Source organism: Mytilus californianus, unplaced genomic scaffold (assembly GCF_021869535.1).
Source record: "Mytilus californianus isolate M0D057914Y unplaced genomic scaffold, xbMytCali1.0.p SCAF_5, whole genome shotgun sequence".
Taxonomy (NCBI): domain Eukaryota; kingdom Metazoa; phylum Mollusca; class Bivalvia; order Mytilida; family Mytilidae; genus Mytilus; species Mytilus californianus.
In genome coordinates this window covers 34,375,041-34,389,536 of record NW_026262701.1, presented here as the reverse complement: position 1 = coordinate 34,389,536, position 14,496 = coordinate 34,375,041, and the positions used below count along the sequence as shown (strand labels likewise).

Genomic DNA, 14,496 nt, shown 5'->3' with positions numbered 1-14,496 from the left:
TCTCAATATATAACTTTGGGACAGAAGTCTTGCTAGGGTTTAACAAGATTGCACACGTTGAAATGTCTCACCTGCTTTACTGACCATTGATTTTATGTTGAAAGTCTTAAAGATTAAGGTTTTACTACACCTATCACATGAACTTAACATTTTTAGAGATCCATGAAAATGAGGTCAAGGTCAGATAAATCCTATCAAACAGACATGTACACCTTACATTTATTCCATACACCAAATATAGTTGACCTATTGCTCTATGGTAATTGAAAAACAGACCAAAACACAAAAACTTAACATTGACCAATAAACCATGATAATGAGGACGAGGTCAGATGATACCTGCCAGACACAAGTGTACACCTCACAATTATTCCATATACAAAGTTAAGTTGACCTATAGCTATAAGAATTTGGAAAACAGACCAAAACATAAAAACTTAACATTGACCAATGAAAAATGAAAATGAGGTCAAGGTCAGATGATACTAAGTAGACCGACATGCACATCTTACAATCATTCCATACACCAAATATAGTTGACCTATTGTTTATAGTACTTGGAAAAACAGACCATAACACAAAAACTTAACATTGACCAATAAACCATGAAAATGAGGTCAAGGTCAGATGAAACATTCCAGACTGACATGTACCCCTTACAATCATTCCATACACCACATATACTGCTTATTTTTTCTGAGAAAAGGACCTAATCACGTTACTTTAGCCTTGATCATTGATCCATGAAATGAGGTCGAGGTCAGGTGAACAATGTCTGAAGGACATGTAGATGTTGCAAGGACACCATATATCAAATATATTTATACTATTACTTATTATAAGTGAGAAATTCATAGGACAAAAACCTTTAATTTTTTTCAAGCAGTCACTGAACCATGAAAATGAGGTCAAGGACAATGGATTTTGACAAACAGAACATTGTAACATAAGATATCTGCGTATAAGGTATGAAGCATCCAGGTCTTCAACCCTGTGAAATATAAAACTTCATACAAATAGTTTACACCACTGCAGGATAGTAATCCCTATGTCTTGCATACTGCGACGAAAGTCGCAGGCGATACAAAAACCACCAGCATTAATATCTTGTTTTTTATAAATCCTGACCCATACATATAACTAATAGGATATTCATAACACATTTATATATTTCCAAGTTATCAGAAATACATTGTGTGTTAACTTATTTAGGTGAACCACATGGGACCCTTCATATTTTTAGATAAAAAAAATCAGTACAGTTTTTAAAGACTTATTAACAGGTGATTATTTACAAAATGTATGACCCATTAACATATAAATATTTATCCATTAGGTATATAACCTCTGTGAAATTTTTCACCCATTGATTTGACATTCCAAAAATGTTAACCCATACCAGCAGCACGTCTATATTGGAAGAGACCCCCCTCCTGTCCCTATCAGGCCATAATCTTGCCGGCGAAATGACGATTTAAGTCGCCAAAGAATTTTGAAAATCGCTAAATCTCGCTTGCCGACTGACTTCATAGCGAAGTCAAATCGCTATCAAAATCGGTAAAAGGGAGACAACTTGTGAATGACAAGTCTCACAGGTAAAAAAAATGGCGGCTGACAAGGAAAATCGAGATTTTCGAAACGACCCAGGACTAATACTGTCAACGATGAAATTAAATAAATACAACGGCGACTTTGAACATCCTCGGATATAACTTTCAAAACTGTTCTAACGGAAAACTGACCGTCTGTTTAAGTTATCATTTTACGATGATTTTCATCTGAGGATGTTGCGTAATCACTCAGCTGATTTGTTTTATTTCTATAACTTACACACGAGTCGATCAATTTTACTATTCGGTAGGTAAAAGGTGGGAATTGATGGTAGATTTATTATATTGATTGAATAAATATTGAAATATAAAAGGTAGAAAGACTGCTGATGGATAATGTGATTGCAAACGTATGACACTCGACCAGGTTTTGATCAGCAGTGGATTGTTTCTTGCGACCATTTCGTTGATATGGATGATATTTTTAAAAAATGATAGAAATTAGCTCGGATTGCGATTGAAAGATATTTTCATTTATAGACTTACAATCTTAAACGATAATCTCAATTTACAACTAACATAATGTCCTGGACATTCAATAATGTTTTACAAAATAATGACAAGTGGTGATATAAATTAAATTCCCAGTCATGTGAAATTCATCAGGTAAACTGGGGAGTTATATTTTTTCTGGACTTTTAAAAATAAATTGAGGCAGATGCACATGAATTTAATGCATCATAATCATGATAATATTACTAGCAGGCTACTCCCTCATGTCCCAATTAACAAATTTTATTTACTGGAACACCGTGAATGGTATCAATATGTCTCTGGTATCAATAAATAAATAACAACTATATATTGTCTAAACCTTTTTATTAAGAACTTTCTATATATACATTGTGTACAATAACATATGAAAAAACTGCAAGTATATCTTTTTATTGAATATAAAACAATTTCCTTAGTGATAAGCATGAAAACACGATGCAACCGAAACGGTAATGGAATCTCAATTCTCCAAGAAATTGACCACTTCTCCCTTCTCTCTCTTGGAAGGAGAAGTCACTTCTCCCTCTTCAAAATCCTAGATTAGGCCCTGGTCCCTATCATCATCAAACCAAAGATTTTAGAGTAATATTTGCTGCCTCTCTCACATGCATGAACAACAAGAATTAAGAGCAAAGACATGTCTGCTTGAATTCATAATTAAGAATTCAAGTGATCCCTTATAAGTATGTACTTTAAAAATATCATATTCAATTTTGTCTTATAAAAAAGCAAGGTATCTTCATATCACATAAAATAATACAATATTTGCTGCTGCATATCAAACAATGGATTACTTACATAAAGCTATTTAATTCATTACTTACATAAAGCTAAATTGTCCACTTTGTTCCAAGGAGACAAGGTTATTTTACAGTCTTTCCAATTACAGTATTCTTGACAGCCATAATTTGGTTCATCCCAGGGGAGTTCTATAATGAAGTATATTTTATTTCATGTATGTAATGTTTATGCATACATTTCAAAATGTTTTGACTTTAAAAAATAAACTGTTATCACAGAGATATGTCTCGCCTTATTGTAATTTTGATAATGCAAATGTTGAAATTAAAATAGCAATACTTTAACATGTAAGTTATGCAAATATTTAAAGTCGATGAACCATGACTGAAGGTACATGGCTAAACAATCTCCATAGAATGAGATGTGCCAATGCTAATACAACTGCATACCAAATACCATTGACTTATTATAAGTCGTTCCCTTTAAACAAACCTATTAACTTGTAAACTATGTAAAAGTTTCAAATTCAATGAACCATGATCAGGGGTGGGGCTATATAATCTCCATGGAAACAATACTTGCAAATGCCAATACATTTGCATACCAAATATCATTGACTTAACATTAGCAGTTCATCTTAAACTGATCTAATCACAAATTAATACATGTAAACTAAGCAAAAGTTTCAAAGTCAATAGACCATGACTGAGGGGACAGGGCCAAATATTCTCCATGGAAATGAGATGTGCTAATGCTAATACAACTGAACACCAATTAAGATTGGCCTACCACTAATGGTTCCCCTTGAACTGACCTAATCACAAACTAATACATGTTAACTTTTTCAAAGTCTACAGACCATGACTAAGGGTGCGGAATTAATTATCTCCATAGAAATGAGATATGCCAATGCTTATACAACTGCATACCAAATATCATTGACCTACCACTAGTGGTTCCCCATAAATTGACCTAATCACAAACTAATACATGTAAACTATGAAAAGTTTCAAAGTCAATAGACCTTGACTGAGGGGGCGGGGCCAAATAATCTCCATGTTAATGCGATGTGCCAATGCTAATACAACTGCATACCAAATATCATTGACCTACCACTAGTGGTTCACCATGAACTAGACCTAATCACAAACTAATACATTGTTGATGCCGCGGTCGCTGCCGCCGCAGGAAACATCATACCTATGTCTCGCTTTTTGACTCTGTCAAGGCGAGACAAAAACAGACATACAGTTGCCTATCTTTTATTTGAACTTTGGAGGATAGTTGTCTCATTGGCAATCATACCTCATCTCCTTATACATTTATGCAATGTTTATGCAAGTATATTTTCAGATTTGAATGCATTGTTTTCCAAAACAGATTTAGTATAAAGAAACTTTCAATTTGTTATCATACAACAAATTACACAATGGTATAAAATAGTATATAAAAGAACGCTCAAAAGCAAGGTTTCAAAATTCAAAGTATAAACATAATTATTGACATATTGGGAGCACAAATAGCCGAGATAGTTAAATTTTCAAAATTCCATGAACTTTCCCATTAGTAAACAAATTATGATTCAATAAATGAGTGGGTGAGTCTGTTTAGCTGCGAAAAAAGATGAAAGCTTTCATATTTACATCGTTGAAAAAAAATTATGAAGCCCTGCAATAGTCAGTATGTAATTATCTCATCAGCAACAGTAAACAAAATTTTTTACATATTTTTAAAATTATTTGTTTTTTTTATAAATATTCAAAATACTTCTGTATTATAAGTAGTAGTTATAACAATTACATCTGCCTTAAGAGGACAATTTTATTCTATATTTTTCTATGTTAAGCAGCACAATGAGAGAAAAACTCAAATACTATCAAAGATATCATGGTCTTCAAATTACTAGAAAACAAAAATATAGATTCAAAACCATAAATACCTCCAGCCAACATGGCTACCAGTATAATGGCACATGACCAAATATCAGCTGGTTCAGCATGATATGGTTGCCTTGACAGCACCTCCGGTGCAACATATGGAACTGTTCCACAACATTTCTCCAGCATTCTCTCCCTACCTTGGTATCGAAACACAGTGGCTAGACCAAAGTCAGATATCTTTAAATTGTCTAAAAATAAATTTTGCATATAATTAATGAGTAATGTTAAGAAAGAAATATATGGTCTACTTTTTCAATTTGTTTTTTTCCTCAAAAGGAAATGCACAATGCCATTTAGTCCTGAAGATACATGTATCTAGGATTTTTTAATCCATTCACCAGTTTATGAGTGGCACAGACGTCAAGTAAAAGTGCACGGCATCCATAAATTGCTGCATTGGGGCTTGAAATAAGACAGCATTTTGATACTAACAGACAAATGAGATTTTTTTCTTTGTCCATGAAATTCAACTTTAATGGCACCTATCACTTCTACCACCTTGTTTTATCAAAATAGATCTGCAGTGTCAGAATTAATGTTCATGTCTTTACATCAATACAAATCATTAATCATATGTTTTCATTCCTTCATCAATGATTTGTGCTACAACATGTACAAGTAGTAGTTTATCAACATTAATTTGTTGCTGACTTCACAATAGATTGCCTCCACTTTACATTTAATTCCAAAGAGTGCTATAACCTCTGCCTTTATTGTACATTTAATTCCAAAGAGTGCTATAACCTTTGCCTTTATTGTACATTTAATTCCAAAGAGTGCCATAACCTCTGCCTTTGTTGTACATTTAATTACAAAGAGTGCCATAACCTCTGCCTTTGTTGTACATTTAATTCCAAAGAGTGCCATAACATCTGCCTTTGTTGTACATTTAATTCCAAAGAGTGCCATAACCTCTGCCTTTGTTGTACATTTAATTCCAAAGAGTGCTATAACCTCTGCCTTTTTTTGTCAATTAAATTCTAAAGAGTGCTATAACCTCTGCCTTTTTTTGTCAATTTAATTCCAAAGAGTGCTATAACCTCTGCCTTTGTTGTACATTTAATTCCAAAGAGTGCTATAACCTCTACCTTTGTTGTACATTTAATTCCAGAGTGCTATAACCTCTACCTTTGTTGTACATTTAATTCCAAAGAGTGCTATAACCTCTGCCTTTGTTGTACATTTAATTCCAGAGTGCTGTAACCTCTGCCTTTGTTGTACATTTGATTCCAAAGAGTGCTATAACCTCTACCTTTGTTGTACATTTAATTCCAAAGAGTGCTATAACCTCTGCCTTTGTTGTACATTTAATTCCAGAGTGCTGTAACCTCTGCCTTTGTTGTACATTTAATTCCAAAGAGTGCTATAACCTCTTCTTTTTTTGTCAATTTAATTCCAAAGAGTGCTATAACCTCTACCTTTGTTGTACATTTAATTCCAAAGAGTGCTATAACCTCTACCTTTGTTGTACATTTAATTCCAAAGAGTGCTATAACCTCTGCCTTTGTTGTACATTTAATTCCAAAGAGTGCTATAACCTCTGCCTTTGTTGTACATTTAATTCCAAAGAGTGCTTTAAACTCTGCTTTTGTTGTACATTTAATTCCAGAGTGCTGTAACCTCTGCCTTTGTTGTACATTTAATTCCAAAGAGTGCTATAACCTCTGCCTTTGTTGTACATTTAATTCCAGAGTGCTGTAACCTCTGCCTTTGTTGTACATTTAATTCCAAAGAGTGCTTTAAACTCTGCCTTTGTTGTAAAGGTTATGCATGAATACCACAGAAATAAATTGCTACTTGCTTATATTTTTCTGTATTTAATTCATCATTTTGGTATTTCACAAGGTCATGCTTTTCTCTGACTTTATGACGTCTTTACACTAAAACCATTGGATGTTGGATGTGTGCTGATTGATTCTTTAGTCTTAGATAAATGATTGTTTTATTAGTTGTTATTGGCTTTGAACTAGCTGTCAGTCACTGCTATGACTCTCAGATCTGTACTTGGTGTCTTTTTTGTTGTACGGATGTAAAAATACTCTGCCACGTCTGGTCTGTGTTTTTGTTACTTGTTTTTCTGCTTTGTATAGATCTGATGAGTTAAGCCCTTTTCAACTGATTTTTATAGTTTGTTCAGATGTTGTACTGTTACACAACTGTCGCGGGTTAGGGGAGGGTTGGGCGCCAGCTAACATGTTTAACCCTGCCACATTCTGTATGTGCCTGTCCCAAGTCGGGATCCTGTTATTCAGTAGTTGTAGCTTGTTGCTTAATATCATATTTGTATTTCATTCATCATTTTTTTTTTCATAAATCAGGCCGTTAGTTTTCTTGTTTGAATTGTTTTACATTTGTCATTTCGGGGCCTTTTATAGCTGACTATGAGGTATCGGTTTTGCTCATTCCTGAAGGTCGTACAGTGACCTATAGTTGTTAACTTCTATGTCATTTGGTCTCTGATGGAGAGTTGTCTCATTGGCAATTATACCACATCTTCTTATCTTTATATAAAAGAAAACTGTAATTTTAATTCATACTCATTCATGCTTTTCTTGTTAACAGATGACTGAACTATGAAAGCTGCAATTTATAGGAACAAATATTTTGACGAACAGTTACCACAACTGAAGCAATTTTTAACTTTATGCATTTCTTTTTTAAAGACTATATATATGTATTCCTTTTTTAACATAAAAGCTGTTTTTGATAACTGAAAGGAAAAAATTTAAGCTTACCAAAGTCATCCAAAAGTAAATTTTCAGGCTTAAGGTCTCTGTGGGTCACCCCTTTCGTGTGCAAATACTCCTACAACATGAAAAAAGATAACATACTTTTTTAAACAATGTGGTTATTTTTGTTTTTGGGTATGTTATGAACAATGAAATTACCTATAGTCCTTTGGATTCTGAAAGGGCGAATTGTTTGACAGTGCTTTTACAAATACTAACAGAAACATCTAAAAAAGGTCTACAATTTAGTACATTCTCATTTCTGCAACATTTTGACATCTATAAACTATTTTTAATACATTTAGTAAGTAAATAATGAAGGATCAATATCACTTTCACAGCTAGAAACAAAGATGCTAGGCAATAAATGCATTGTGCACCAATTTAAGTGTCAGATAACAGTTATTTTTCCTGTTAATATAATGATGTAATTTTACTCCATTGAAGAAACTTGATTTTATTAATATAGTTTCTCTAAGTCAGTCAGTATACCTATACATTGACACTTTACATACAAACTTACAACTCCTGCTAACAACTGTTTAAAGAATTTGTTGGCTTCAATCTGTGGCATACCTGCATCTGGCTCTATATAAAAAATGGATAGAGATTTGTAATACATTAACTGTAAAAGATAGAATTAATGTAAATTATTGTACTCAATGACTAATTTCTTCATCAGTTCTTACATCTTCATACATTTATATATGTTGCTGTTTGTAAGTTAATATACATATGATTGATCTTTCTTCGTGTTTGTTTGTACAATGATGATTAATTTTGAAAAATAGATGTCACAATTCCTATTTTCAGTAAGAATGAGGGATTCTACATTTAATCTTCATATCTTGATCAGATCCATGATCTTCTTTTTGTTAACAAAACAAAAACAATGATATAATTTTTAATAACATTTTTAGTTTCAACCTTGTCGAAATACAATTGATAATTATGGGGAAGTGGAAGTTGTGTGTCCATGTTTGGAAATTCCATAAACATATATGAAACAAACAAACGAAACATATTATCCTGGGTGAAGGTAATATATATACTTAAGTTATGCAAGTCATTGTTGAAGGTCATATCATAACCTCTAGTTTATTTTAGGTTAAATTGTATTGGTTGGTTGCTGTCTCATTGATATTTATCCCATTTTCAATGTTTTTCACATCATAAATTATACCCTTTACAAATATCCTTCACTTACCGATTCTATCGAACAACTCTCCACCACTGGCATATTCAAGAAATAAATACTGGATCTTTTTATCTTTACGTGAACCATAATACTTGATAACTCTCTCATGGTTCAACATATTGTGGACACAAACCTAAAACAAATATTAATAGCAAATATAATTACTGCCTTAAATTACTTTAAACATAGGTTAGTGCTCATTTATAGTAAGCATCTGGTAAACTCAAGTGGCAGTTTTATTACTGGAAAAGCATTTCTAAACAAAAATTAGTGCAGTGAAAATTGGCGATTCAGAGACCTGATCTCAATGTAATGACCGAAATTATTTCTGTAAAAAAATAATTTTTGGATCTAAATACCAATTTGCCATTTCGGACATTGGCCTTTCAGTTTAGGTCGAAACTGGCAAATATGACTCTTTCTGGACCCTGGCCTTGAAATGGTAAAAAGCCAAACATGGGTAAAAGTAAATATCTCTGTAGTTTGAATATACAATTTTTTAAAATAAATATACATAAATGTATTTTTTTCTTACCTTTTCATTTTATTTTAGATATACATGTATATATAAAACTGAACACCAAAGAAAAAAGACAGTATTCGTAAAACTTTTAAACTTTGAACTATAAGATAAATGGACTGAAATTTTCTACTTTAATGATGGAGAAAGAAAATTGTCCTTGGGGTTAAAATCAGAGGGTTGATCAGATAACAGAAATGAAACTTTCTTCTTTTGATCTTAGTATATTATTCCCACTTCAAAGTCTTGGAGTTTAATTTATTATGACCTCTTTCCTGACATTTTCTGCTGCTGAGGCTGTTTTCTCTAGGTTTATTATTTTGACAGCTACAGCTTCCTGAGTATCTGTATTAACAGCAAGTTTCACTCTGTAATGACAAATAAAGATCATGTAGAAACAAAATTGCAATAATATCAAATGTGAAATGTTGTAAATTATCATATTCTTGTCTTGAACATGTTGAAGATATTCATACCTTTATAGAGTAGCCATTACATAAGGGGTGGGGTGATTTTTGTGCATTACAGAAGTTAAAGAGGCAACAAGTCAAAAAATTTATACTGCATAAGTCATAATTGATCAGTTTCCAATCATTCCATGTATGTTTTTCAATAAGCTAAATTAAAACAAGAGTGCACACGCTGAAATGTCTCGCCTTCTTTACTAATCATTGATATTATGTTGATAGTCCTAAATATAACGCTTTACTACAACTTTCACATAAACTTAACATGATCCAAGAAAATGAGATCAAGGCCATATAAACCTAACAAAAAGTACATGTACACCTTACAATCATTCAATACACTAAATATAGTTGACCTATTACTTATAGTTTCTAAGAAACAGATTTAACCAAGAAAACTAAACATTGACCAATGAACCATGAAAATAAGGTCAAGGTCAGATGAACCTTGCCAGGCAGACATGTACAGCTTATAATCCTTCCATACAACAAATATAGTTGACCTATTGCTTATAGTTTAAGAAAAACAGACCAAAACACAAAAACTTAACACTGAGCAATGAACCGTGAAAATGAGGCCAAGGTCAAATAAAACCTGCGAGACTGACATGTACATCATAAAATATTTCCATACACCAAATATAGTTGACCTATTGCATATAGTATTAGAAAAAAAGACCAAAACACAAAAACTTAACTTTGACCACTGAACCATGAAAATGAGGTCAAGTTCAGATGACACCTGCCAGCTAGACATGTACACCTTACAATCATTCCATACACCAAATATAGTAGACCTATTGCATACAGTATAAGAAAAACAGACCAAAACACAAAACTTAACTATAACCACTGAACCATGAAAATGAGGTCAAGGTCAGATGACACCTGCCAGTTGGACATGTACACCTTACAGACCTTCCATACACCGAATATACTAGACCTATTGCTTATAGTATCTGAGATATGGACTTGACCACCAAAACTTATCCTTGTTCACTGATCCATGAAATGAGGTCGAGGTCAAGTGAAAACTGTCTGACGGGCATGAGGATCTTGCAAGGTACGCACATACCAAATATAGTTATCCTAATACTCATAATAAGAGTGAAATTAACATAACAAAAAATCACAAATTTTTTTTTCAAGTAGTCACTGAACCATGAAAATGAGGTCAAGGACAATGGACATGTGACAGACGGAAACTTCGTAACATAAGGCATCTATATATAAAGTATAAAGCATCCAGGTTTTACACCTTCTAAAATATAAAGCTTTTAAGAAGTTAGCTAAAGCCGCCGCCGCCAGATCACTATCCCTATGTCAAGCTTTCTGCGACAAAAGTCGCAGGCTCGACAATAAAGTTAAAGATTGAAATGAATATGAACATGACAAATCATGTATTTTTCGTTTTAATTTCCAAATGAGTGGGAGACAGTTCTACATTAGTTATGGACTAAAAATAATTTAAACCTGAAAACTGAAACAGCATTTTCCTGTTATCTATATACTGTGGATTCATTTATTTTCATGAGTACTAATTTTCTTGGAATCAGAAAATTGTATTTTCACAGATTTCTTGGTTTTGCCAAAGTCTGCATACAACCCTAAATGTGTATTTTGTTGAATATTTAAATTTGTAGTTCACCTTTACCTACGAATAATAATGAATCCACAGTAGTTTATATTATCATACCCACTTCCTTATTGCCACTAACTTAGATCATTGTTCACCTATGCTGTAACAGATATTGTTTGCAAGTCTCCATTCGCAAAAGTTACAATACAGCATACATGGATAGAGAGTGACCAAATCTGTGAGAATTACATGGCAAATAGAGCTAAACACAGGAAAAAAAACCAACACCAAAATTGTGCTTCAAAATTCCCAAAATAGGAATCCTAAATGTATCCATGAGGATGTAGCATTCCAACAATAGTGGTATACATGCATGACATGATGATTGATGGAGGTAAACTTTTGTGTGAATTGTACTGTGGTTTAACTTTATTAAATTGACAAAAAACAATATTATTGCATGGCTGCAACTGTCTGTATGTTCTATAACAATATTGTTCTGTACATACTCTCCATAGGCTCCCTCTCCAAGTGTCTGGACAAAGTCCCAGCCTTCTACAAATGCTGTTATTCCTGTCATTGGATCATGACATTACAGGTATCTGTCTACAAAGTAAAAATATAACTTGTTTTGTTAAAGATGATAAACAGTTATCACTTGCAACCACCATCACTATCAATTACATTGTCAGGCACTGACAAAGTGAACTCACTAGTCACAACAGTGTTCTCGAAAACTGGTGGTCCTGTCCATATTGACCACCAAAACAAGGGTAGGTCTGCACAATTGGGGTGTAGTGGTGTTCCTAATGTTCAGCTAAAAGTTGTTGGTGGTTTTACCCTTTTTTCTTAGGTCATCTATTATTTAGGAATAGCTCCTAAATACAATCTATATCAATATTTGATGTGAAACCATAAAGTTGTTGTCTTTATCTTATTTATACCAACATGTAAGGAAATCATAATAATCAAAAACTAGATATGCAGTGCATTCATTAAGACCCGGTACCCGGTACTTTTACCCGCCTACGGAGGCGTCTGGTACCGGCAGAAAAAATAAAAATACAAAAAAAAAATGTGTAAAATTCTTTTGAAGATCGTTCAAATCTAATTTCTTTCATTCCTTGATAATCTCCGTTCTACGCCATTCATGTGTATGTTTAAAGGTGTCTTCGTCGAGGTCCGCGTTAAAGTATAGATCTATCTTCTGCCAATTTAGGCACACCTCCAAAGTAGGAGAAGTGATAATTATAAACCATGTGTCTGTATCTGTATCGTAAGAGCGCTTTAAAATGCGACGATTTAGCAGTATATTTTCAAGCGGCAAATTGTTGATGAATTTAAACAACAACAGCAATATTATGTCTAATAAAAGGAAAGCAGCTTGTATCACAGATTATTTTATGAATAAAAGGTTTAATAAAGGTGAACATTCTATGAAATTCAGAAAATCGTTAATCGTATCAAATCAGTTCGTTTCCCGTTGGACGTTGTCACTGATCTCCGTCTTCTCGATATGTGTTCTATGTTGTGATTGAATTTTTTAGTGTAAGACTTCGTGAAACAATCTGAACTAACATAACTGTTACGTTTACAAAATATAATATCTGACAAGATTTAAGACTTCTAAAATTGAAAAAAAAGACAGCTCTGAAGAAGTGAAAAAAAAAAACATTTTTACTTACTATAGTCAAGAATCCTATGATTAATTTGCCCCCCCCCCCCCCCCTTTTTCACAATCACCCCTTTTTATAAATATTAAAGTTAAGTGAAAGTTGAATACATGTTTTTTTTTCTGACAAGAACAACCATCACAACACTTAGCATATATCAAAAACGTTTGTTTGCTGTTTTGCATGAGAGCATGTTTATTGTTCATGTTGTTTAATTGTTTGCATGAGCATGACACTGTTAAATTACTTACACAAACAATTGACACAATTATGATTATAGCAAAGCAATAAAAAAAGTTACAACAAGTTTTATCATCATTTTTTTTAATAACAAGAGTGCACACGCTGAAATGTCTCGCCTTCTTTACTAATCATTGATATTATGTTGATAGTCCTAAATATAAAGCTTTATTACAACTGTCACATAAACTTAACATTAACCAAGTAAACTAAACATTGACCAATGAACCATGAAAATGAGGTCAAGGTCAGATGAACCATGCTAGGCAGGCATGTACAGCTAACAATTCTTCCATACAACAAATATAGTTGACCTATTGCTTATAGTTTAAGAAAAACAGACGAAAACACAAAAACTTAACACTGAGCAATGAACCTTGAAAATGAGGTCAAGGTCAAATAAAACCTGCGTGACTGACATATAGATCATAAAATATTTCCATACACCAAATATAGTTGAACTATTGCATATAGTATTAGAAAAAAAGACCAAAACTCAAAAACTTAACTTTGACCACTGAACCATGAAAATGAGGTCAAGGTAAGATGACACCTGCCAGCTAGACAAGTACACCTTACAATCATTCCATACACCAAATATAGCTGACCTATTGCATGCAGTATTAGAAAAAAAGACCAAAACTCAAAAACTTAACTTTGACCAATGAACCATGAAAATGAGGTTAAGGTCAGATGACACCTGCCAGCTAGACATGTACACCTTACAATCATTCCATACACCAAATATAGTAGACCTATTGCATACAGTATAAGAAAAACAGACCAAAACACAAAAACTTAACTATAACCACTGAACCATGAAAATGAGGTCAAGGTCAGATGACACCTGCCAGTTGGACATGTACACCTTACAGTCCTTCCATACACCGAATATACTAGACCTATTGCTTATAGTATCTGAGATATGGACTTGACCACGAAAACTTAACCTTGTTCACTGATCCATGAAATGAGGTCGAGGTCAAGTGAAAACTGTCTGACGGGCATGAGGACCTTGCAAGGTACGCACATACCAAATATAGTTATCCTACTACTTATAATAAGAGAGAATTTAACATTACAAAAAATCTGAACTTTTTTTTCAAGTAGTCACTGAACCATGAAAATGAGGTCAAGGACATTGGACATGTGACTGACGGAAACTTCGTAACATGAGGCATCCATATACAAAGTATGAAGCATCCAGGTCTTCCATCTTCTAAAATATAAAGCTTTTAAGAAGTTAGCTAACGCCGCCGCCGCCGCCGTAGCCGCCGCCGGATCGCTATCCCTATGTCGAGCTT

At 33.3% G+C, this 14,496-nt stretch overlaps 1 protein-coding gene across 2 annotated transcripts in view; it reads right to left on the bottom strand.

The window, feature by feature from the left end:
• The window catches only part of LOC127701224 (serine/threonine-protein kinase Chk1-like), a 30,120-nt gene that overhangs the window by 12,593 nt on the left and 3,031 nt on the right, over positions 1 to 14,496 (bottom strand). For both annotated transcript variants that reach the window (XM_052205043.1, XM_052205042.1), the window contains exons 2-8: positions 11,789 to 11,885; positions 9,502 to 9,601; positions 8,723 to 8,846; positions 8,039 to 8,103; positions 7,522 to 7,591; positions 4,786 to 4,974; positions 2,930 to 3,034 (exon numbers count right to left, since the gene is read on the bottom strand). In XM_052205043.1, coding sequence (XP_052061003.1) covers positions 2,930 to 3,034; positions 4,786 to 4,974; positions 7,522 to 7,591; positions 8,039 to 8,103; positions 8,723 to 8,846; positions 9,502 to 9,601; positions 11,789 to 11,859 — 724 coding nt within the window. In that variant the 5' untranslated portion in view covers positions 11,860 to 11,885. The remainder of the gene's footprint in view (positions 1 to 2,929; positions 3,035 to 4,785; positions 4,975 to 7,521; positions 7,592 to 8,038; positions 8,104 to 8,722; positions 8,847 to 9,501; positions 9,602 to 11,788; positions 11,886 to 14,496) is intronic.